This window comes from Tachysurus vachellii, chromosome 9 (genome assembly GCF_030014155.1).
Source record: "Tachysurus vachellii isolate PV-2020 chromosome 9, HZAU_Pvac_v1, whole genome shotgun sequence".
In the NCBI taxonomy this organism is placed as follows: domain Eukaryota; kingdom Metazoa; phylum Chordata; class Actinopteri; order Siluriformes; family Bagridae; genus Tachysurus; species Tachysurus vachellii.
Window position 1 is genome coordinate 24,769,164 of NC_083468.1, and position 27,575 is coordinate 24,796,738.

At 46.4% G+C, this 27,575-nt stretch overlaps 2 protein-coding genes across 2 annotated transcripts in view; one reads left to right on the top strand and one right to left on the bottom strand.

Moving 5' to 3' along the window:
• The window catches only part of LOC132851454 (rho guanine nucleotide exchange factor 26-like), a 47,265-nt gene extending 45,819 nt beyond the window's left edge, over positions 1-1,446 (top strand). Inside the window, exon 15 of the mRNA XM_060878353.1 lies at positions 1-1,446. This exon is cut by the window's left edge and continues 937 nt beyond it. The gene's annotated coding sequence lies outside the window, so the exon portion shown is untranslated.
• A 788-nt stretch (positions 1,447-2,234) lies between these two features.
• The window catches only part of dhx36 (DEAH (Asp-Glu-Ala-His) box polypeptide 36), a 29,915-nt gene continuing 4,574 nt past the window's right edge, over positions 2,235-27,575 (bottom strand). Inside the window, exons 6-25 of the mRNA XM_060878352.1 lie at positions 27,407-27,486; positions 26,006-26,080; positions 25,259-25,425; positions 24,390-24,471; positions 23,871-24,011; positions 23,540-23,645; positions 19,320-19,407; positions 19,057-19,112; positions 18,700-18,764; positions 17,542-17,685; positions 12,895-13,012; positions 12,270-12,368; positions 11,936-12,109; positions 11,224-11,310; positions 11,061-11,144; positions 10,057-10,156; positions 9,255-9,345; positions 5,065-5,188; positions 2,849-3,001; positions 2,235-2,556 (exon numbers count right to left, since the gene is read on the bottom strand). Coding sequence (XP_060734335.1) covers positions 2,371-2,556; positions 2,849-3,001; positions 5,065-5,188; positions 9,255-9,345; positions 10,057-10,156; positions 11,061-11,144; positions 11,224-11,310; positions 11,936-12,109; positions 12,270-12,368; positions 12,895-13,012; positions 17,542-17,685; positions 18,700-18,764; positions 19,057-19,112; positions 19,320-19,407; positions 23,540-23,645; positions 23,871-24,011; positions 24,390-24,471; positions 25,259-25,425; positions 26,006-26,080; positions 27,407-27,486 — 2,220 coding nt within the window. The 3' untranslated portion in view covers positions 2,235-2,370. The remainder of the gene's footprint in view (positions 2,557-2,848; positions 3,002-5,064; positions 5,189-9,254; positions 9,346-10,056; positions 10,157-11,060; positions 11,145-11,223; positions 11,311-11,935; positions 12,110-12,269; positions 12,369-12,894; positions 13,013-17,541; positions 17,686-18,699; positions 18,765-19,056; positions 19,113-19,319; positions 19,408-23,539; positions 23,646-23,870; positions 24,012-24,389; positions 24,472-25,258; positions 25,426-26,005; positions 26,081-27,406; positions 27,487-27,575) is intronic.

Consider the following 27,575-nt stretch of genomic DNA (forward strand, 5'->3'; position numbering starts at 1 on the left):
CACCAGGGGGCAGAAGAGAGCAATAAACTCGGCTACTGACGAAATGTACTAATGATTTTAATTTTAATCACAACCTACTATATAAATATAGGGAAATGTTGATCTCATTTAGAGGATTTACAACAAAAGGGTGTAAATGAACATGAATATTTTGGGTTCATTAATGCAGCTTTATTACGCATCGTCCTGGTTCCAGGTTCCAGGACTGAGCTTCAGGTGAAACCTCTGATGTTGATTATTGATGATGATGATGATGATGATGATGATGATGTAAGTCTGAAGCAGGTTGACACCCCTGAGCTAACACACGTGACCTCTTACCATGAGCAGCTCAACGTCCAACAAACAGAAGACTCCAAGCCACAATTCACTCACTGGTGATTGAGTGTTAACTGCACTTATGGAGAAGCTTCTCATTAACACAACACACCAACACAAACACCACACCACCACAAACACAAACAATACACTACCAGACAACCACCACACCAACACAAACACCACAAAACAAACAGCACACACACAACATTTACCTGCACAAACTGTATAGAATCTAGTTGTAAATAAATAATGACAGAACAGATTTAAGGGCTCAGGGAAGGTTTGTAGTTAGAAAAAAGAAATATATAAGTATAAATACACACACAACATATCAACGGCTCAAGCGGAGATTTAACAGACACCAATTTGCATAAAGCTCAGAGCAGGATGATGAGCTGTCGTGTGTAAAATCTCTTCTCTTATATAACAGCTTTTATCATCAACCTAAAGATCAAAAGCTGCACTTCAGCTCTCTCTCTCTCTTTCTCTCTCTCACCCCCTCCAACTCTCTCTCTTTCTCACCCCCCTCCAACTCTCTCTCTTTCTCACCCCCCTCCAACTCTCTCTTTCTCACCCCCCTCCAACTCTCTCTCTTTCTCTCTCTCACCCCCCTCCAACTCTCTCTTTCTCTCTCACCCCCCCTCCAACTCTCTCTCTTTCGCTCTCTCACCCCACTCCAACTCTCTCTCTCTCACCCCCCTCCAACTCTCTCTCTCGCTCTCACCCCACTCCAACTCTCTCTCTCTCTCTTTCGCTCTCCCACCCTCCTCCAACTCTCTCTCTCACCCACCTCCAACTCTCTCTCTCACTCTCTCTCACCCAACTCCAACTCTCTCTCTCTCTCTCCCTCAAAAAAAAAAAAAAAAATGGACAGATACACAGACGTTCAAGTGGCGCTTCACACGGATTCGTCACTGATGATACAGCTTCAGAAACAGGTTCAAATGAAGGAACGTTTACGGACTGAATCCTGATGTGAATTGGAGCTCAGGGAGGAAAAAAAACACCACCACACGCTGAATGATCTGATCTGTATGTAATGTAAATACTAACTCTGAGACAGCCTCAGTGTCATCCTGTAACCTGTAACAAACATACTGCATAAATAGGTTTGGGTTCGTCTCACTCGTGTTTGTGTGTTTTTGTGTGTGTGTGTGTGTTGTGTTCAGATGCATGACTTACAGTGCAGAAGACTGTAGTGTGCTTTAATAATTCAGCGTGACGCAGAGGGTCATGAGTTTGAATTCTTTTTTGTAAACAGCAGATTTTTACCTCGCGGTGTTAACATGGAGTGTACAGATTACACACATTATACACACTCAGTCTAGAAAGTGAGAGGTGCGGTAGTCAGTGAGAGAATGAAGTGAATGTGTAACGTGTGTGTGTGTGCATTTATATTTATTTATTTATTTATTTAATAAAAATAAAAAAAAGCATAGTCCACACATCTGTAGAGAAAAGAGGAGGTTTGCATGTTCTCCCAGTACTTCAGGGATTTCCTCCAGGATCTCCAGTTTCCTCTTCTAGTCCAATCACATGCCTAGTGGTCTGACTGGCACCTCTAAATTGTGTGTGTGTGCATGTAATAATCTCCAGGTTCCTCATGACCCTGTGCAGCTCTACGTGGAGATTTACATGACGTGTCCATCATCCAAGTTGTTACACAGAAACCATAATGAGCTCAATAATATAAATCTGTGATTATAAGTCTGTCAGAGCTGCTGAGCTTTAAAATGGATCAGAATCAGCATGCAGAACTCATCAGCGATGCGGTATAAAGGAGACAAAGATCTTCTGAGATGGAGATCAGGTTCATCTGACTGCCTGAAATCCACCGAGAAGAATCGCGGCGTTCTTACGTTAGCGTGACTGTGACCGTGCCGACGTGGCTAACGCTAATAAAAGTCATGTGATCAGAGTTTTATCCAACTTTATTATGATGTTTATAGTGAAATGTGTTAATGATTTAAGGAGAACCTGTGATGAGTCTCTCTTGCTCTCGCACTGTGTGCATATTATAGTAAGTGTTAGCGTTCAGTGTGAAGCGTTCTAGTCCCAGCTCTGGCGGCTTTTCCAATACGGCTCGTGTGAAGACGTGGCGCTCTCCTGAGTGGTGATGAGGTCGATGATGGCCGAGATCACGGCACAGTCTTTGGAGGTTCGGTCGCTCCAGTCTACGGGACGCGGTCGCTTGATTTTCTCCTCCAGCAGCAGATCCAGCTCCTTCTTCAGGCTCTGAAAGGATCAGGATGAAATGTCAAAGCACAAGTAACTCCTTTAATACCTCACACTTATAGTGTAGTACAGGATTAGAATATTGGCATGGAAATATTTTCGGTTTGTATTCTCACTAAATAAAGACCAGTAGTTTGTCCTGTGTGGGATTTTTCTCACTTACATTCAACTCTCTCACTCCTCAGGATGTAAACAAGCCGCTTCTGAGCGATCACACAACAGTGGAAATTCCAACTAAGTGTGCGTGTGTGTGTGTGTGTGTGTGCGTGTGTGTGTGTGCGCGTGTGCTGACCTTGACCAGGTTAGCGATGCGAGCAGGAGACTGGAAGACGATCCATTCGTCCACTGCGATGGTCTCCTGCTCCTGATCCTTCTGGATGGAGATATCACCACCAAAGAAGAGCAGAGAGAACGGAGACACCTCAGTGCAGTCATACAGGAAGATCTGCAGGAGAGAGAGAGAGAGAGAGAGAGAGAGAGAGACAAGAAAAAAGGATGGGCAAGGTAGAGTGAAAGAACAGGAGATAAAAGAAAGAGAAAGAACAGAAAGAGATAGAAAGTGGGAAGACAATGTGAATGGCATGATGGTGAACGGCAGACAAAGACGGAGAGAGAAAATAGAAGAAAAAACAGATGGAGGGAGAGAAAGAAAAATAATTGAATTGACGGTAGAAAGAGAGAGAGGAAGAGAGAGAGACGAGAACGGATGGGCAAGGTAGGGTGAAAAAATGAGAGATAAGAGAAAGAGTGTGTGAGTGTGTGAGTGAGTGAGAGAGAGAGAGAGAGAGAGAGAGAGAGAGAGAAATCAATCATTTCTGGGTGTACGGTCCACTCAGATTGCAGGAGGAATCTTTATCCTCAGTCCCACGTTCTCATTTTCTCACACAGTTACACAGACAGATTGGACACAGTGTGTGTGTGTGTAAGAAGAATGAACAGGAGGAGCTGGAGTAGGTGTGCTGTTCATTTTCTATCAAGCCTCTCACTACATGTGAAATAGGTGTGTGTGTGTGTGTGTGTGTGTGTGTGTGGCGTCTGGAGGAATCAGCATCCAGCAGCGCTCTACAGGGACAGGAGTGGAGATGAAATACACTACAGCTGGTGATTAGTTTGTGTGTTTTTCTAACACAGCGCTGCTCACTGGGTGTTAATGCGTTTTCTTTCACTGTAGTGCAGCTGCACATCCGTCCGAACGGCTGTTCGATTGCGTTAGCGTTTCTATGGTAACGCTCCGTGCAGGGACCTGTAGGGTGGACACTCCATATAAATGGGAATATTTCTTTAAAAAAAAAGAAAAAAAAAAAAAATGAAACAAAGCATATGTACCTGGTGATGTGGAGAAGTTTTCAGTGAGGACAGAAATCTCTCTCTCTCTCTCTCTCTCTCTCAGTTCATTCCTCTAATATCGGTCTCCTGTGGCATCACTCAGCTGTCATTTCATGCCTCTCTCTTCTGCCATCTAAATCACTTTTCACTCGTCTGTCTGCGACTCTCAATCTCCTCCCTGTCTGACAATAACCACTCACTCACTCTCTCTCTAATTCACACACACACTCAAGTCTCTCCGTTCTCATCATCAATATCTCGTTCTCTTTTTTTGTCTGTCCGTCTGTCTGTCTATATGTCTGTCTCTATCGGTCTCTCTCTTCACTCTCTCACTCTGTCTGTACGTCCTGGACAGTCAGACTGCTGCATTCTCCTGGCTCTGTTCCAGTGTCTAAGCTGAAACACATCCAAACCTGCTAACACTCTTCTGCTCTCTCAAAAGCTCTACCTGGCTGAGTGGTTAGGAAAAAAAGCCATGTAGGGAGGACATTATCTTTTCTAAAGAAAGATGTCCTCAGGCAGGAGAGAGGGCGGGAGAGGGAAAGGGAGAGAGAGAGAGAGAGAGAGAGAGAGAGAGAGAGAGAAAACAAGCAACAGGCAGCAAGAGGGAGAGAGATTGTGGGACAGCAAAAGAAAGTTAAAGAGAGCAGGGTGCAAGAGTGGGAGAGAGAGAGAGGGGGGGAGAGGGGGAGAGAGGGAGAGAGAGAGAGAGAGAGAGAGAGAGAGTGAGGGGGAGAGAGAGAGATGGGGGAGAGAGAGAGAGAGGGGGGGGGAGAGAGAGAGAGAGGGGGGGGGGGAGAGAGAGGGGGGGGGAGAGAGAGAGAGAGAGAGACAGAGAGAGGGAGGGGGGGTGGGGGTGGTGGTGGAGTTTGGGGTAGTCTGGGCTCTTGGATTGGGATTGCAGCTTTGATGTGAGATGAGGCTTTGGAGAGCCAGGAGTTGAAAGGCAGACAGGTTCTGAATAAAACATGGTGTTTTTCTTGAACTGCGGCCTGAGTGGCTTTCAGAAGCCTCAGTGACCGTCGTCCTGCTCAATAAACACCGACTAAATAACGAGGCTCGCCGTTCAAATAGAGGGGGGAAGAAAATTCTGTCAACTTTAGATAACCTGTGATACATTTATTTATATGCTCTGTGTGTGTGTGTGTGTGTGTGTGTGTGTGTGTATATATAGACACTCACACTGGTGGTTCGCATCTTTAAGTGATAGATGAGCCAGGTGTAGTGGAACTGCGACTCCTCGGAGTTGACAGATTTAGGATGTATACAGACCTTCCCATCAGCTTTGGTGTACACCTTTGCTGGTCTATGGGCAGGGACACACACACACACACACACACACACACACACACACACACACACACACACACACACACACACACACACACACACACACACACACACACACACACACACACACACACACACACACACACACACACACAGTACATTAACAAATCTCCAGAGATGCTGAGTGGAGATGCTGAGCTGCTCTCATGTTACCTTCTCACCTTAAACACAGCTATAAAATTGTAGCTCATCATTTTAAAGTGTTCTGAGAGCTTAAATGCTCAAATATGTTCAAATGAACCCTGAAAACACACACACACACACACCCTCAACACACACACACACACACACACCCTCAACACACACACACACACACACACACACCCTCAACACACACACACACACACACACACCCTCAACACACGCACACACACACACACACCCTCAACACACGCACACACACACCCTCAACACACGCACACACACACACACACACCCTCAACACACACACACACACACACACACCCTCAACACACACACACACACACACACACCCTCAACACACACACACACACACACACACCCTCAACACACGCACACACACACACACACCCTCAACACACGCACACACACACCCTCAACACACGCGCACACACACACACACACACACACCCTCAACACACGCACACACACACACACACACACCCTCAACACACGCACACACACACACACACACACCCTCAACACACGCACACACACACACCCTCAACACACGCACACACACACCCTCAACACACGCACACACCCCCTCAACACACCCCCTCAACACACACACACCCCCTCAACACACACAGACACACCCCCTCAACACACACACACACTCCCTCAACACACACACACTCCCTCAACACACACACACACTCCCTCAACACACACACACACTCCCTCAACACACACACACACTCCCTCAACACACACACACACTCAACACACACACACCCCCTCAACACACACACACACCCCCTCAACACCCACACACACACCCTCCCTCAACACACACACACACCCCCCCTCAACACACACACACACCCCCTCAACACACACACACACACACCCCCTCAACACACACACACACACCCCCTCAACACACACACACACACCCCCTCAACACACACACACACACACCCCTCAACACACACACACACACACCCCCTCAACACACACACACACCCCCTCAACACACACACACACCCCCTCAACACACACACACACACACCCCTCAACACACACACACACACACACCCCTCAACACACACACTCAACACACACACTCAACACACACACACTCAACACACACTCAACACACACACACACACCCTCAACACACACCCTCAACACACACCCTCAACACACACTCAACACACACACACACCCTCAACACACACACACACACACACACTCAACACACACACACACCCACCCTCAACACATACCCCCTCAACACACACACACACACCCTCAACACACGCACACACACACCCTCAACACACGCACACACCCCCTCAACACACCCCCTCAACACACACACACCCCCTCAACACACACACACCCCCTCAACACACACACACACCCTCAACACACACACACACTCCCTCAACACACACACACACTCCCTCAACACACACACCCCCACCCCCTCAACACACACACACACTCAACACACACACACCCCCTCAACACACACACACACCCCCTCAACACCCACACACACACACCCCCTCAACACACACACACACACACACCCCCTCAACACACACACACACACCCCCTCAACACACACACACACACACCCCCTCAACACACACACACACACCCCCTCAACACACACACACACACACACACCCCCTCAACACACACACACACACACCCCCCCAACACACACACACACACCTCACACACACAACCACACAACACACACACCACCTCAACCACACACCCACACCACACCCCTCAACACACACACACACCCCTCAACACACACAACACCCCTCAACACAACCCACAACCCCCTCAAACAACCACATCAACCAACACACTCAACACACACAACAACCCTCAACACACCAACCCAAACACACACACCACACAACACCCTCAACACACACCACCTACACCTCAAACCACCACACACCCCTCAACACACACACACACCCACCCTCAACACAACACATACCCCTCAACACACACAGCCACACCCCACAACACAACAGACACAACCCTCAACACACACACACACCCCCTCAACACACACACACACCCCCTCAACACACACACACACCCCCTCAACACACACACACACACCCCCTCAACACACACACACACCCTCAACACACACACACACCCTCAACACACACACACACCCTCAACACACACACACACCCTCAACACACACACACACACACACCCTCAACACACACACACACCCTCAACACACACACACACACACCCTCAACACACACACACCCTCAACACACACACAGACACACCCCCTCAACACACACAGACACACCCCCTCAACACACACAGACACACCCCCTCAACACACACAGACACACCCCCTCAACACACACAGACACACCCCCTCAACACACACAGACACACCCCCTCAACACACACCCCCTCAACACACACACACACTCAACACACACACACACTCAACACACACACACTCAACACACACACACACTCAACACACACACACACACACACACACACCCTCAACACACACACATACCCCCTCAACACACACACCCCCTCAACACACACACACCCCCACAACACACACACCCCCACCCCCTCAACACACACACCCTCAACACACAACACACACACACACATACACCCCCTCAACACACACACACACACACCCCCTCAACACACACACACACCCTCAACACACACACACACACCCCCTCAACACACACACACCCTCAACACACACACCCCCTCAACACACACACACACACCCTCAACACACACACACACACCCTCAACACACACACACACCCTCAACACACACACACCCTCAACACACACACACACCCCCTCAACACACACACACACCCTCAACACACACACACCCCCTCAACACACACACACCCCCTCAACACACACACACCCCCTCAACACACACACACACCCCCTCAACACACACACACACCCCCTCAACACACACACACACCCCCTCAACACACACACACACCCCCTCAACACACACACACACCCCCTCAACACACACACACCCCCTCAACACACACACACACCCCCTCAACACACACACACACACACCCTCAACACACACACACACACCCTCAACACACACACCCTCAACACACACACTCAACACACACACCCTCAACACACACACCCTCAACACACACACACACACACCCTCAACACACACACCCTCAACACACACACACACACACCCCCTCAACACACACACCCCCTCAACACACACACATACCCCCTCAACACACACAGACACACCCCCTCAACACACACAGACACACCCCCTCAACACACACAGACACACCCCCTCAACACACACAGACACACCCCCTCAACACACACAGACACACCCCCTCAACACACACAGACACACCCCCTCAACACACACAGACACACCCCCTCAACACACACAGACACACCCCCTCAACACACACAGACACACCCCCTCAACACACACAGACACACCCCCTCAACACACTCACACACACACACACACCCCTCAACACACTCACACACACAGCACACACACCCTCAACACACCCCCACCCTCGACCCCCCCACCCACACACAGACACACCCTCTCAACACACACACAGACACACCCCCTCAACACACACACAGACACACACACACCCCACCTCAACACACACACTCACACACATACACTGTCAAGACATACCCACCCCCACACATGCACCCCCTCATTAATAAACACTTCTAAAAGTTGATGTTTGCAAATAGCTCATGCTTTAAAATAAATAAATAAATAAACGGAGCCTTGCTGCACCTACATGGGTCTCTTCTTGTGGTGGCTCGGGCGAATCTTGGCCACTTTGGGGTACAAACCAGCCACAATCACAGCCTTCAACAGCTTCTCGTTTTCTGTGCGAAAAAGAACAGAGAAACAGAAGAATAAAGGAGAGCACAAGTGATGATCAGTGATGAACAGTGGCCACTTCAGCACTTTACTGTGGTCCCTGATTACAACTCCAGCAATTCAGCATCCCTTCATCATCATCATCATCATCGTTTATTTTCCTACAGTAGCTTACCCTGTGCTTAATTCCTTAATCCCTGAATATGGCATACACAAACTGCAGAGCGGGGTGTGTGTGTGTGTGTGTGTGTGTGTGTTCTGATGTGTCTGTGAGAAGCACTAATGTATCATCAGTGAAAGTGGCCCATTATCGTAACATGGATACAGGGGAAGATGGCAGGGAGAGGTGGAGGAAGAGAGAGTGTGTGTGTGTAAAGAGAGAGACAAACACAGCGAAGGGGGTGGGGGGGAACACACAGCTTTTAGCACTTAATGCGTCAGGAGCTCCATAGCAGCAGTAACACAAAAGGAAAGGTGATAATTGTATCTAACTGTATGCTGCTTAGCAACCATCAAAGTACATTTTTGTTTATAACGAGGCCTGAAAATCAAACATGGTATAAAACACACCCCACGTTCCACAAACGCTACGTCTGACCATACACCATAATCAACTCCACATTATTCTATCCCATCACCACACCGCATTGAGCTCTGCGTTCCTCTCCTCCATTTTTCCTTTTGATGTTTCAGTGTCTGTGTCAGACTCGACCTACCCGAGTTGATGTTGGCGCCGGGATGTTTCGGGTCTTTACTGCTCACAAATCCAGCGGCCAAGAGATGCTCTGCAAACTGGCCTTTCATGTTCTGTAACATCTGAGAGAGAGTAAGAAAAAAAGAGAGAGTAAGAAAAAAAGAGAGAGAGAGAGAGAGAGAGAGAGAGAGAGAGAGAGAGAGAGAGAGAGAGAGAGAGAGAGAGACAGACAGACAAAGAGGGTCAAAGAGAGACAAGGAGACAGAGAAAGACCGAGGGAAAAACAGAGAGAGAAATAGAGAGAAAGTGAGAGATAGAGAAAGGGAGAGAGAGAAAGTGAGAGAGAGAGAGAGAGACACAAAGAGGGTCAAAGGGAGACAAGCAGACAGAGAGAGACCGAGGGAGAAACAGAGAGAAAGTGAGAGATAGAGAGAGACGGTTAAAGGGAGACAAGCAGACAGAGAGAGACCGAGGGAGAAACAGAGAGAGAGAGAGAGTTTTTCGTTTTACTGAATCTATGACATGAATGTAGTAAATAAGAAACAGTCAAACATCATGAAACTACTGAATCTTCAGTCTTCATGAAAGACTGAATCTTCAGCGGTCATTAATAACTAACACTGAAACTGCTCTGTTAAAGCACAAGTTTGTGGAAGTCTCAGGTTTTCCACCACAGGACAGTTTCAGGACAGCGTATTGCCTCGTGTGGTTTCACGGCAACAAGCCACATCACTTCCCTCGTTCTTTTGAAAAGCAGGGCAGGCGAAGGGATAAATAATGAACTAGTGTGACATCCTAATGACTTCACAGCAACATTAGCGTTAACGGCGCTGTATACGGTCGCCATGGCGATAAAGCGGCCCTAGAGCTCTGTGTGACACAGACATTAGGAAAAGTGCCATTTGATCCTTAATGAGACAGAAAATTAGCCGCGAACAATCGCACTCTTTATGAAGAACAAGCAAAGACGGGTCGTGGTGCTGAAGGTTTAGTGACATAAATAAGTGTTCAGAGCTGAAGACTGACCTGCAGCGTGTTGGCAGACAGGAAGTTGTCCCAGCAGTATTCCCGCTCGCACCTGTAACCACGCCGCTTGGCTTCCTCCCAGCCCTGGAGGAGAGATAACACAGTGTTCAGCACCACAGACCAGAGGAAATACAACAGAAGCTCCAGGAAGCACAGGATTTACCCGGAAGGCGTTGACTACAGTCAGGTGGTCACTCTTGGTGTTTTTGGACAGGACTTTTCTTCTCTGGTCAGCTATTTTTTCCTTCCCCTGCGATGCAAAAACAAGCTTTGAAGAATTTATCAACAAGTTGTGAACAGATTTGAACACTTCATAATTCTGCTTGTCATTTCGTCACATCTTATTATAGTAAAATAGTTTAAAATGAGGATAAACTCTTCTGAGATGGGGCACAAACTTTTGGTCAGTAACATATTTGTCTAAAATTGGTGAGCCAACTGAACCCATGTGTGTGTATAATAAAACTATTGATTTTAACAAGACTGTTAAAGACCATTTAAATAATGAATTCAATGTTTTTATTTTTATTTAAAAATAAAATTATTTTTAAATGAAAATAATTTTAAATCTACACTTTTAAATAAGGGAGTGTAGAAGTGTAAGGCTGTGCGTAGAAGTGTGTGTGTGTGAGTGAGAGAGTGTGTGTGTGTGAGAGAGAGAGAGAGAAAGAGAGAGAGTGCGTGTGTGTCTGTGTGAGAGAGTGTGTGTGTGTGTGTGTGTAAGAGAGAGAGAGTGTGTGTGTCTGTGAGAGAGATAGTGTATGTGTTTGTCTGTGTGAGAGAGTGTGTGTGTGTGTGTAAGAGAGAGAGAGAGAGCGTGCGTGCATGTGTGTGTGAGAGAGAGAGAGCGAGAGAGAGAGCGTGTGTGTGTGTACCAGTGGTATGGAGAACGGGTCTTTAAAGCTAAGGCTAGCTGCTATGATTAGCACAGGGTCCAGGCAGGCGAGCAGCGCTCCAAACAGGATCATCTTTCCGATGTGTGGCTCCACAGGTAAACGGGCCAGGTGAAAACCCAGCGGAGTCAACTCCTCGTTCCGGTCCAATGCATTCTAAACACACACACACACAGTTTGCATTTTTTTCCCTCCACCAGAGTCCCTCAGTCCCATCTCTCTCAAGTGTAGCACTCACAGCTCATACAGCCTCTAATCTAACTCCCTCTCTCTCTCACACACACACACACACACACACACACACACACACACGCACCAGATCCATTAAGTGAGTGATAGCCAGCTCGATGGCTCTGTCTGACGGTGGGTCCAGAGTCTTTCTGAGGAATGATGCGATTGGACCCAATTTCAGGATCTGAGGATACACAAGAACAGAAATAACACATCCATCCAAATACACAGAATTACAGCGAATGACTCATCAGAACACAAAGGGCCTTGTGTGTGTGTGTGTGTGTGTGTGTGTGTGTGTGTGTGTAAGAGAGAGCAGGGTGGTAATTGACACCAGTAAAAGGCCTCATTACACCATTATGCTGCTCATGAGTGTAGAGAGTGTGATTAACACGGCCATTAATGCATTAGTTTGTTTGTACTCAGCTATCACTGTCACCCGGGAGCGGGAGTGAAAACTCCAGCTCCTTTCATACAGCTTACAGCCCGGGGGGAGTGTGTAACCTGTGTGTGTGTGTGTGTGTGGCAGAGGGAGGTAACATACGTATAGGTTAATGATGCATCACCGGTGACAGCGTGCTATTACTGCAGCACAGATACTGTGCAGATTAAATGGTAGAGGTGGAGAGACAGGACTTTATCCCTCTATTTCTCTACACAGGAAACGTAGTAGTTATTTAAAAAATAAAACAAAACACTGGTTGGAGAACCTTAATCTGCAGGCAAAGCTCCTCGAGCGGTGTGCGCTGGATCTCAGGGAGCTGGTAGCTGTCCAGAAGACTCGCCCTCAGGCTGTTATACAGGTGGTAGCATTTACCTGGAGACACCCTACACACACACACACACACACACACACACAGGTGAAGGGGTGAGGAAGAATGACGAGTAAACCATTAGGACTGTCACTGCATGGACATCACACTCCTCTTCCTCAGAATTAAAGGGACATGTTTCAACTAAAGTCTGGATGAAAAAAGAAAAGTTTCCTTCTGTCTCTCAAACGCACTCACTCCCATTCTCTCTCTCTCTCTCACACACACACACAAGCTTGCACCCGCTCATGTATTTAGAATAAAGGCATACACATTAGACCTTATTACACCTCTGTGCTGTAATCTTACATTTTACTGAAGCAAAGAGGCTTTCAGGTCTGGAGCTATTAACTGAGCCTCTATACAGAGAGCACAAAGAGGGGAGAGAAAATGACTGCAGCTTTTAGCTCCATTCACACACAGAAACACGCACACACACACACACACAGAAACACACACACACACAGAAACACACACACACACAGAAACACGCACACACACAGAAACACGCACACACACAGAAACACACAGAAACACACACGCACAGAAACACACAAGCACACAGAACCACACACACACACACACAGACACACACACAGAACCAAACACACACAGACACACACACGCGCACACACACACAGACACACACACGCGCACACACACACAGACACACACACAGACACCAACACTGATTCAAAATGGCACGTATCGGACCGAAGTTCAGTGACCGAATCATTATGCTGCCTGTCTGTCAGACTCCGTGAGGGAGGCGTGGCCTCAGGGTCTTGTCAGACTCCGTGAGGGAGGCGTGGCCTCAGGGTCTGTCAGACTCCGTGAGGGAGGCGTGGCCTCAGGGTCTGTCAGACTATAATAAATCTCACTGAATCACTAGCTGGTTTAAACTACACTGAATCTCTGACAGTGTATTGAAATGTGAGCTGCTTCACTGAGAGAGGAGAAAGTTACACTGAAACAGAGATGTTGTTTGTCTTGGTTTCTTTATTTTACTTTTGTTCACTTTGTCTGCCGAGAGTGAGGTAAAGATGAGTCAGTAAATGTGGTGTTTTGTTCACACACAATTCTGTATAAAGCTAATCTCAAATAAAACACTTCACTGAGGGACAGATCTAAAAACCTGCCGTACTTAGCTTGATTGAAGAAGAATGGGCTTCTCCATCAAAGCTGACATGGATTCTAAAAACGAGTATCATAAACAAGAAAAAGGGTCTGAAAAGGGTTTGTTTGGTGGAATTAGCTAGAGTTACATAGAGAAAGTTGCTGAAATGATTCAGAAAGACTAAAATTCCCCATGTACCAGGAGAACAATTGAGGCCGCAACATTCAAGCAAAAAATATTGGGACTAAAGAATAATAAGGTATGATGGAGAGGGAAGGAAGGGGGAGGGGCTTCCAGTGGGTTGGTTCAGAGATTCGCATTCTGATTGGTTCAACTGCAGGAAAGGAAATGAGCACAGTGTTAAAACGTGGTTAAAATGAGTTTCTACACAAAATGTTAAAGTGTGTGTGTGTGTGTGTGTCTGTGTGTGTGTGTACAGCTGCAATTATTTACATTAATATAAAGAGGCATAAATGAGTAAATGTACATGGTTCAGGTCATTAGCACAGAGCAAGATGTTTACAGGAGCAAAGCCTCAGGTGAGAGAGTGAGAGTGAGGGAGAGAGAGAGAGAGAGAGAGAGAGAGAGAGAGAGGGAGGAAGAGAGTGAGAGAGAGAGCGGAGAGAGACAGAGAGAGAGGGAAGAGAGAGAGAGGGGGGAGAGGGAAGAGAGAGAGGGGGGGGAGAGGGAAGAGAGTGAGAGAGAGAAAGAAAGAGAGAGAGAGAGAGAGAGAGAGAGAGAGAGAGTGAGAGAGAGAGGGAAGAGAGAAAGGGAAGAGAGAGGGGGGAGAGGGAAGAGAGTGAGAGAGAGAATAAGAGAGAAAGAAAGAGAGAGAGGAAGAGAGAGAGAGAGAGAGGGGAAGAGAGAGAGAGAGAGAGCGGAGAGAGAGACAGAGAAAGAGAGAGAGAGGAAGAAAGAGAGAGAGAGTGGGAGAGAGATAGAGAGAGGAAGAGAGAGGGGGGGGAGCGAGGGGGGGAGAGCGGGAGGGAGGGGGGACGGGGGACATCACTTACTGGCAACATGCAGCTTTATCAAGTTGCCATGGCGACGGCATGACGCAAGCCTGCACGTTAGCAGGTCACCTGACTTACTGAAATCTTTATTTGATAAGTTTACTTACTGATTTCTGCACAGATTCAAATTCATAACTTTCATATTACAATGTAGAACAAAAAGCAACTCACACACACACACACACACACACGCCTCGGAGGCCACGCCCCTTTTACATCACTAACACCTTATTTTAATCCCTGCTTCTATTTATTCCTGCACCAGTTCAATATTAAATATTTACTACATCATTTGGCAGAATGCTGCGAGTGTGTGTGTGTGTGTGTGTGTGTGTGTGTGTGTGTGTGTAGCACGATCCATGAAAGCTGCACTGCAAGTCTGTTAGTGTATGTAGTGCTGGAAGAAACTTGAGTACAGAACAAACTAATGCAATAAGGCTGACTAATTCAGAACTTTTGTTAGAGACATTAAATTCAACCAAAGCACGCACACGCACACACACACACACACACACACACACTCTGTTCTCATGATGTAAAAGTTTTTTTTAAAAAACCTCATGGTCTTGAGAGAATCAATAGTCTGAGTGGAAGCTCTCTAAGCCTGGAGAAGAATGGAGACTTTGCCATTTGCTGTCGCGTGAAATAGAAGCTATTCAAGGCCACATGTTTCTGTGTGATTGAAAAAAAGGGAAAAAAAAAAAAAAAAAAAAAAAAAAAGGGTTACAAAAAAACGTAATTAAGCTCCCTCCTCAATGCACACTGAGACATGGGGGGAAGAACATACAGGTTTCTGGGATGAGAAATCTGTAAAAATAAGGGGGAAAAAAATGGAAGGTGCGAGCAGGCAGGAATTAGAAACCAGGCATTATTGGTGCCAGTGAAAGGTGGCCAGGTGGAATGAAGAGGTGGAACAATGTCTAATCAGGTCACAGAGCTCGCTATTCAGAGCTCGCCAGATAAAAGCCACTCTAACTGTATGCTCACGATTTATCAGGAATTTTCTGTGCTTTCGTTTTAGCGCCAATGCCCAGCGACATTTAAATTACAATTCTCAATTGCATGCAAAATGGGTACAGCAACAAATCTGAACAAACTGTTCCTCAGGCCAATCCTGTAGAGCTTACGGTCCAGTTTCGTACTCACAACTCTAGTTCTGACTTACAGCTAGTGCACGTTTATTGTCACGTACGGAAACAAGAACATAGCAGAGATCGTCGTTGCTTCCGGTGCGTGCATGTAGCTAGTACAGCTAGCTTGCCATGACGGTCCGTTAACAAAGATAGTACGAGGTCTAGCGCGTGAAGTCAAGCATGATAACAACCATCGCATTAGTAACACAACAGCAAACAAACAAACATGTAAAAGAAAAGTCTCCTAACAAAAAAAAACAAATCTCTCTTGTACGGATTAAGTTCCGAGTCCCCGTGTTTGAGCCGTTACTATAGTAACAGTAAAACATTAGAACAAGAACAAGTTAATATAAACTTATTGTTCAGGTTAACGAGCCGTGATTTACCATAAAAATAATGCAGAAATTCTGACCAATCAGATTAAAGTATTAGCAGAGTTTCAGTATTAATTTGGAAAAAAAAAAAAAGAAGTGGTTAAGTCTCTGGGTTGGTGATCAGATGTTTGGGCCACTGTCGGGCCCCTGAGCAAGACACTTTGCTCCACTGCATCATGTCTGACCCAAACTCTAAATCTGCGATATGTGAAAAAAGATTTTCACTGTGCTGTAATGTAAATGTGAGAAAAATAAAATCTATTCTTGGCAGTATGTTAAAACTGAAAAGAGGACTTGAAGCACTCTTAGAACTTTTCAACACCAAGTCATTGTGTGTGTTCCGTTTCACTCGTTTTCCTTCTTAATCACAGATAACACCACGTTACGATAGAGAGGAAGAGAGAGAGAGAGAGAGAGAGAGAGAGAGAGAGAGAGAGAGAGAGTGGGTGAATGAGAGAGAGAGAGAGAGAGAGAGACTGGGTGAATGAGAGAGAGAGAGAGAGAGAGAGAGAGAGAGAGAGAGAGAGAGAGAGACTGGGTGAATGAGAGAGAGAGACTGGGTGAATGAGAGAGAGAGACTGGGTGAATGAGAGAGAGCGAGAGAGAGAGAGTGAGAGAGAGACACTGGATGAATGAGAGAGAGAGAGAGAGAGAGAGAGAGAGAGAGACTGGGTGAATGAGAGAGAGAGAGAGAGAGAGAGAGAGAGAGACACTGGGTGAATGAGAGAGAGAGAGAGAGAGAGAGAGAGACACTGGGTGAATGAGAGAGAGAGAGAGAGAGAGAGACACTGGGTGAATGAGAGAGAGAGAGAGAGAGAGAGAGAGACACTGGGTGAATGAGAGAGAGAGAGAGAGAGAGAGAGAGAGACACACACTGGGTGAATGAGAGATCAGAGAGAACACTGTACCTGCCAGCGCGCCCCTTCCTCTGCTTGGCGTTGGCGAGACTCACCCACTCTGCCGTCATTGTACTGATGTTGTTCTGTGTGTCGAAGTGAGTTTCCTTAATTTTCCCTCCATCGATCACATACACCACGTCATCTATAGTGATACTGAACAACAGATAGGAAGAGAGAGGAGGAAAGATTTAGTATTAGTCTAAATTACTCAACATACACATAATAATAGAGGTTAAATAAAGTGTGTATGTATGTATTATTTATATTACACACACATACACACATTATCATCCCACAATATCTACTAAAGCCTGTTAAGATGAAAGTGTGTGTAAGGCATTAATTAGTGAGCACAGAGTTCAGACTGTAAACACAAGCCTTGGGCAGGAGAAACAGGGACTGGACAGTAATTAAGGGAAATGTGGAAACTGTCAAAGTGAGCACTAACAATCCTGAATAAAATAAAATCTACTAGACCAGCAATGTGAGGAGGAAAAGCAGCATGGCCACAGATAGAGACACAGACAGACATACACACACACACAGACAGACAAACAAAGACATACACACACGCACGCAGACAGATGAAGTCATACACAAACACACAGACAGACATACACACGGACAGACAAAGACACACACACACACACAGACAGACAAAGACACACACAGACAGACAAAGACACACACAGACAGACAAAGACACACACAGACAGACAAAGACACACACACAGACAGACAAAGACACACACACAGACAGACAAAGACACACACACAGACAGACAAAGACACACACACAGACAGACAAAGACATACACACAGACAAAGACAGACAAAGACATACACACAGACAAAGACAGACAAAGACATACACACAGACAAAGACATACACAGACAGACAAAGACATACACACACACAGACAGACAGACAGACAAAGACACACACACAGACAAAGACAAAGACATACACACAGAGACAGACAAAGACATACACACACACAGACAAAAGACGTACACACACACACAGACAGACAGACAAAGACATACACAGACAGACAGACAGACAGACAAAGACATACACAGACAGACAGACAAACACACACACACACAGACACACACACACAGACAGACAGACAGACACACAGACAGACATATATATACACACACCTGGTTTCTGCTATGTTAGTTGCAATCACGATCTTCCGGACACCAGGAGGTGGCCTTTTAAAAACCTGATTAGAAACAACATCATTAATCAGTTGCTCCATCAGAACATCATAATTGTGTTGGTCAACGTAGCAAATGTTGTAGACTATCCCAAAGTGCTCTAAAGGCCGTGACCAGACAGCCAATCAGACAGCTTGGTGTGTTAAGGCCACAGAACAATAAATTAAAAGGACGTCTTCTTGCTCTCTAAACAAGCTGTTGGTATAACGATTTGTTTCAACCGAGACGATGCTGGTGTAACAAGCTAAGTTTATATAAACTCTAAAAGAAGAAAGCCGGAGGCAGTGGAGCTCTTACCTGTGTCTGGTTGACTGTGGGCATCAGGGAGTGCAGTGGAATGATCACAAACTGGTCTACAGAGGACAGGACAGTGATGAGAACACATACTGTTTACTCCAGACATGTGTATGCTTTTATTACACACTAAACACCTGCACATTTCTCTAAATATACAACAAAGTGGGAGGAGCTACTGTACACTGAGGAGGAGGAGGAGGAGGAGGAGGAGGAGGAGGAGGATGTTGTAGTGGTGGACTGAGACAAAGAGAGGAGAAACTTACCAGATTTAAACATCTGGTCAGCCAGGAGCAGGTCATTCAGGCTGCTGATGTTGTCCCAGCCAGGCAGGAACACCAAGATGGCTCCATCCTTAGAACATACAGGCAAAGGAGTTTGAGTGTGCAATCACACACACACACACACACACACACACACACACACACACACACACACACGAGTGTACAACTGCAAACACATACATAAGCTTATGAGTGTGCAACCACACACACACACCCACACTCATGAGTGTACAACTACAAACACACACACACACCCACACACGTGTACAACTGCAAACACATACACAAGCTTGTGAGTGTACAACTACAAACACACACACGAGTGTAAAACTACAAACACACACACACACACACACACACACACGTGTACAACTGCAAACACATACACAAGCTTATGAGTGTGCAACCACACATACACCCACACTCATGAGTCTACAACTACAAACACACACACACACACACACACACACACGAGTGTACAACTACAAACACACACACACACGAGTGTACAACTACAAACACACACACACACACACGAGTGTACAACTACAAACACACACACAGGAGTGTACAACTACAAACACACACACACGAGTGTACAACTACAAACACACACACACGAGTGTACAACTACAAACACACACACACACACACACACACACACACGAGTGTACAACTACAAACACACACACACACACACACACACACACGAGTGTACAACTACAAACACACACACACACACACACACACACACACACGAGTGTACAACTACAAACACACACACACACACACGAGTGTACAACTACAAACACACACACACACACACACACACACACACACACGAGTGTACAACTACAAACACACACACACACACACGAGTGTACAACTACAAACACACACACAAGCTTATGAGTGTTCAACTACACACACGCGCACACACAAGTGTACAACTACACACATACACAAATATGCTTATGAGTATACAACTACACACACACACACACACACACACATGTATTCAACTACATACATACACACATTTATAACTATACACATACAGGTGCTTGTGAGTATACAATTACACACACGCACACGTGCTGCAAGAGCTTGACAGCGAGCATTAGAATGGGAAAATCTCCCTTTTCAGCTTTAAATAGTCACTACACAAACTGGTGCATCCAGTGAGCAGTCAGAAGCACCTTATTGATAAAAGAGGTCAGAGGAGAACAGTAGACTGCTTCATCCTCACAGGAAGGATACAGAACAGATGAGCTACAAGAGCAGACGACCACATCAGGATCCACTCCTGAGGCCACAGCAGGAACCGGTAAAGACCGGAAAAACATGGAACCGTCTGACACTTTTCTGTTCTCCATTTCTCAACCGATCGCTGTAGTCACGCTAAGCGCTAAACGAAACATGAATGATAAGCTCTCGTGATGTGTGTGTAAAAGGTCTGCTCGGGTCCTATTTTTAGCAACTTGCCGACTTTCAATCAGATATCAGACGTATTTAAACAGAGAAGAATGAGGTGTGAAAAATCGACTGAGTGAGAACATGGTTCACATCAGACCCAAATTTATCTGACTCGTGAAAAGTTCATGATATTAAAAAGCCCCACTGACTCAGTCACTACAGGTTTAATTAAGGCAAAGAGAGAGAGAGAAAGAGAGAGAGAGAGAGACACACACATTCTCACATAACCTTCAGCACATACATTAAACAAATAACTGTAAATGATTTGTGAGCTTGTGTGTCATTTCATGGCCCTGATTCTTAATGAACCACAGATGGGGTGCATCATAGCGTGTCATCGTGCTGTCACAGCCAATCAGCTCTCGCTCTATTTGCCCACCACGTGTATATCTGTCTGTCTCTCTCTGGTTGCCAGTCCTACTTTTGTCTCCCCCTCTCACGCCTGCTCTCTCTTCCTCCCTTGCTGTAATAAAGGTCAGTGCTTTTTCACCTATAATCTTTGTTATTAGTGTCTCATAACTACAAGGTTCTGACCTGAGCTTCTGGAAGCTTGTTAAAGAGATTGTAGCCAAACTCACGCACGCGCGCACACACGCACGCACACACGCACGCGCACACACGCACGCGCACACACGTACACACGCACTCACACACACCGCTCTAAATTATCTTCCGTTATCTCTATAACATTAGTAAGTTATATGAGTTCATAGGAGTTCAAGTAGAACTATATGTTATATAATTTCATCCCTTCATCCTTGAAGGGATGAATGGGTGGACAGATGGATGAATGTGTGTTAATAGGGATAGATGGATAGATGGGTGTTGATGGGGATGGATGGATTAATGCATGTGTGTGTTGATGGAGAAGGGTGGGTGGAGGTGTTCATGGGGACAAATGATTGATGGGGATGGACGGACGGATGGGCGTTGATGCGGATGGACGGACGGATGGTCGTTGATGAGGATGGGTGGGTGGGAACTGGTCAGGACTAAATTTGATAAAAAATTGGGGGAACGATAAAAAAAAAAAAAAGACTAAAACTAACAAAAGCAAACATCAGACACTGAATATATCTTGGCTGATATTGAGAAAGTAATCAGATGATCCCTTTAAACAGACCTCCAACTTTTTTATGTTGTACCATAAAGATGTAAATAAGTTGTGATGTAAACTTCTCTTATTTAACAGCAGCTGTACGTGTGAACACTCTCAGACTGTTCTGTCGAGTCTCACAGCACAGGAACAAGCTACAGAGGAAAAAGTAGCATCTTTAAGCTTTCAGTGCAAACATCAGAAAGTAAACAGCCAGCGGGCTCTGAAGTCCCCACAAGGCACACACGGCTGAAGTCCCCACAAGGCACACGCGGCTGAAGTCCCCACAAGGCACACGCGGCTGAAGTCCCCACAAGGCACACGCGGCTGAAGTCCTCACAAGGCACACGCGGATGAAGTCCTCACAAGGCACACACGGATGAAGTCCCCACAAGGCACACACGGATGAAGTCCCCACAAGGCACACACGGATGAAGTCCTCACAAGGCACACACGGATGAAGTCCCCACAAGGCACACACGGATGAAGTCCCCACAAGGCACACACGGATGAAGTCCCCACAAGGCACACACGGATGAAGTCCTCACAAGGCACACACGGCACACAAGGCTGAAGTCCTCACAAGGCACACACGGATGAAGTCCTCACAATTCACAAACGGCTGAAGTCCTCACAAGGCACACACGGCTGAAGTCCTCACAAGGCACACACGGCACACAAGGCTGAAGTCCTCACAAGGCACACACGGCACACAAGGCTGAAGTCCTCACAAGGCACACACGGCACACAAGGCTGAAGTCCTCACAAGGCACACACGGCACACAAGGCTGAAGTCCTCACAAGGCACACACGGCACACAAGGTTGAAGTCCTCACAAGGCTGAAGTCCTCACAAGGCACACAAGGCTGAAGTCCTCACAAGGCACACACGGATGAAGTCCTCACAATGCACAAACGGCTGAAGTCCTCACAAGGCACAAACGGCTGAAGTCCTCACAAGGCACACACGGCACACAAGGCTGAAGTCCTCACAAGGCACACAAGGCTGAAGTCCTCACAAGGCACACATGGCTGAAGTCCTCACAAGGCACACATGGCTGAAGTCCTCACAAGGCACACATGGCTGAAGTCCTCACAAGGCACGACACACACACAATCATTTATAAAAGGCAATTTGGAACTCTAAACATAATTAGCAGAATGTCTGAAAATTCCACGAGATGCTTTGTGTAAATTAGTCAGGAAACACGAGCCGCTGTACAGCCTGCACACAGTCTAACACACAGTCTAACACACAGTCTAACACACAGTCTAACACACAGTCTAACACACAGTCTAACACACAGTCTAACACACACACGAGATGATCAAGATGAGCAGAGATGAGGAAGAGAAGAGATGAAGATCAGATGAAGAGAATGGGAAGTGATGATGAAGAGGAGAGGAGAGGGAATGATGGAGCATCTGCTGAACTGGATGATTAACATCCATCTCATGCCAAAGTGTTTGTGCTTTATTAGAGCTCAAAGCTGTGCCATCTGCCTCAGTGCTGGCCAAATCCATCACTCACTCTCACACACACAAATACACATTCATACACACAAATACTCAATTATACACACACACAAGAACACAAATACTCAATTATATATACACACACACACACTCACGTCTTCGTTCAGCACTATGTGGCGGATGAGCGCTACGATCAGCTCCAGGTTGATCTTGTCGTCCTCGTCCATCATCTCCAGGGTGCTGATGGTGCTGTCAGAGAACCTGCCAATCAGAGCGAGGCAAAGAGGTGAGAGCAGAAGGAGGCGTGTGAGACGAGAGCGATGCTGTTTCACCCTGTCACACTCAACACATCCTCAGAGAAGTGCTGAACTCGCACCATCACCTGTCCTTCTCTGACAAACCAGCATCAATTCTGCAGGGAGTGTGTGTGTGTGAGAGAGTGTGTGTGTGTGTGTGTGTGTGTGTGTGTGTGTGTGTGAGCTGAACCTGTCTCTGAGCGTGCGAGCGAAACACGGCCAGCTCTCCTTGTACTCTGATTCTTTCTCCTGCTTCTCGGGCCGTACGTTCTGTCCGCTCATGAATCCTCTCCTGAAGCGTGGACGTCGATCCTGCTGCTGCGGCCGGAACCTGCGACCCGGATGGAGACACACGGGTCATTAAACACACACCTGAACCTCGGTCCCACAGGATGTACACAAACTCTCAGCCATCTTCGCCTTCATAAATTAACTGCTGTCTAAAACTCTCACACACTCTCGCACGTGATTCGACATTTCAGCAAGAAAAATAAAAAACCAATCCATACGATTTGTTTACACAATATATATTTTGTTTACGCAAATAAATTGGTCATGTGATGAGCAGAGATCAAACTTTAAATTAAAAACGTTCATTGTTGGTAAACTGGTGTCATATAAAAAGGAACGAAAAACATTAGCGAGAAAAGAATCAGGTGAGAATCAGGTAAGAGTGATTGACTCCTCAGGAGAACGGACAGGAACTCACCTGAGCATCTCCACCACGTCCTCCAGCAGGTACTCCTTCACAGGAAAGGTGTGACCCGGGATGTGGATCATGGGGCAGTGATCTGTGTGCAGATCAGAGAAAAGAACATGGCGTTATTTGGAGGTTTGCGCCGTTTGATGCCCGGCTTCTCCGTCGGGATCGATCGGATCGTTAACTTTCTTTGATGTCCCGCGGAGACACTTCAGCGCTGATGGGAAAGACGAAGACGTTCACGCCGATCAAATCTCATTAATCAGAGTCTAATTCATCGCTAGACGACGCTGCGCTGCGTGACAGCTGGACTGAAACATTTCCCGCCGCATGGGACTCCTTTAATTTCTCTACGCTGGAGAATATTTAAATGAGTTTATAAATATAAATTCATTGTAATTCTGAGTTTAATTCGAAGTCGAATCTCTATGAAGCTGCATGGCGATGACGGACGACGTTAAAAACTCCGCACAAATAAAACCTGAACGGAACTGAAAATGCTAGAACTCGTGATATATGCAAGAGTTTAGGCAAATCGACACAAACTGTGTTTATATAAAAATAAAAGATAGAAATATAAATTAGAAATTAATGAAAACATTTTTCATTGAGTTTATTTTAACGATTTTTTTTATCCTGGCTTGCAATATCAATAATTCAGATAGTTTTGAATCACAAAATTCAAGACATTTTCAAAGAATCTTTTTTTTATGTTCCAGAAAATAAATAAATAAATGAGCTGGTGCACCATTACCATGGTAACTAGGTAAAGCATCAGGGAGAGTATGCAGGGGGATTAAATATATTAAATGAGATAAATAGTAATAAAAACAAACTATGTACAGTATGTGTGACATTTCAGGAGAACGCAGTCTCACCGAAGTACTCGCTGAACTTGTCGGCATTGAGCGTGGCGCTCATGAGCACGACCCTGAGGTCGTCTCTGTACCTCAGGAGATCCTTCACGATGGTGAGGAGGACGTCTGAGTGCAGACTGCGCTCGTGGATCTCATCTAGAACCAGATGACTGATGCTGGATAAACACCTGGAGTACACAAGCACATGACAGGAATGTGTGTGTGTGTGTGTGTGTGTGCGTGTGTGTGTGTGTGTGTGAGAGAGAGAGCACATGTAGGCAGAAAAAACTACTAATGCACAGAAACTGCATGGTGATGTGAGCACTGCGTACACTCAGCTAGTGCACTCTGTGTGTGTGTGTGTGTGTGTGTGTGTGTGTGTGAGAGAGAGAGCACATGTAGGCAGAAAAAACTACTAATGCACAGAAACTACATGGTGATGTGAGCACTGCGTACACTCAGCTAGTGCACTGTGTGTGTGTGTGTGTGTGTGTGTGTGTCTGTGCGCGCACAACATAATATACTTGGCACACAAGAGACACTGATCGTTTGTCTCTCTTTAGGCCATTAAATGAAAGCAGAGAAACAATGAGGAGCCTTGTAGTATCTCTATAAACAGAATTTAACACCAGTGTGTGTGTGTGTGTTTTATTGTTGTCATTATTTACTCTAATGTGACGGTGTGTGTTTAAACGAGTGTGTGCTCATAATCCGATACACCAGACACATGGTGATGTAAATAAGTTTCAGTGAAAGGAGAACACTTACGGATCCGAGCGCAGCCACTGAAGAATAATTCCCGTCGTACAATACAGCACCGAGCCTTGTTTCCGTGGCAACCGGCTGGATGGCAGCGCCCGGAGGATGATGAGCACACAGCCCGGCGTCGTGACGTAAAGCGGGAAAACGGCAACGTTTTATTACAAGACTTCATCAGAACATGTTCGCACAACATCACAAAAAGATTTATTACAGAAACAAGGACTCGGCTGGCTGCAGATCACAACCAGTTTCAGTTCTCTCACACTGCTGCTGCTGCGGAGGAGGAGGAGGAGGAGGAGGAGGAGAGACGCAGAGGAAAAAACAACTCAGAGAAGTTCTAACTCTATAAAGAGCTCCATAAACTGATAGGAGCGACAGAAGAAGAAGGGAGAAAAGGATTCGATTGAATTTTCCCTCCACGGTTCAGTCTCACTGCAGCAGCAGAATTTATTACAGAGCATAAAAACACAACACTGCACACTGAGTACAAAACCTACCTCACTATAGGGTGAAGGAAATCACACACACACACACACACACACAATGATATACACACATACACACCATGATACACACAGCTACACAAACACCATGATATACACACAAGCACACTGCTGCACAAACACTGTAATACTCTTTCACCACACACAGACACACACACACACACACACACACACACACACACACACAGTATTGTGTTTCATGTTAAAACATTTTACATTCAGTTTTGCTTCCATTCTCAGAAACACTTCAACTGTATTCATTCACACACTGCTGATCTCTCTCTCTCTCTCTCTCTCTCTCTCTCTCTCTCCCCCTCTCTCTCAAAACTCATTTAGCCTTTCTCCCTCCTTCCCTCTCCTTCTCCCTTACTCCTTTCACTCACATTCTCTCTTTCTCCTCCTGTACTCTCTCTTCTCCTCCAACACTTTCTCCTCCCCTTCCATCTCACTCTCTCTCCTCCTTCCCCCTCTCTCCTTCTTTCCCCTCTCTCTCCCTCCTCCTTCCTTCTCCTCCTCTCTCCCCTCCTCTCCCCTCCTTCCCCGTCTCTCTCGCTTCCCCTCTCCTCCCCCCCTGCTCCTTCCCCGTCTCTCTCCCCTCCTTCCCCGTCTCTTCTTCTCTCTCTCTCTCTCTCTCTCTCTCCCCTCCTTCCCCCTCTCTCCTTCTTTCCCCTCTCTCTCCCTCCTCCTTCCTTCTCCTCCTCTCTCCCCTCCTCTCCCCTCCTTCCCCGTCTCTCTCCCCTCCTTCCCCGCCTCCCTCTCTCTCTCTCTCTCTCTCTCTCTCTCTCTCTCTCTCTCTCTCTCTCTCTCTCTCTCTCTCTCTCTCTCGCCGAACTCATTGCAGAATTGTCTGCTGTAATCATATGAAACAAACAAACACCCATGATGTGTGATGTGAAATGCTCACCTCTGCAGACGGATCTGATATCCGCAGGACTTTCCCTCTCCCACAGACTCCGCCCTCTCTGCCGCCACCCTCTCGGCAACCTGCGCACACATCACGTGTTTGTCACAACATTTTTAATGTCAGTAACAATGATGCCTTTAATGGCGTGTCACGGACGTCGATCTGAGCC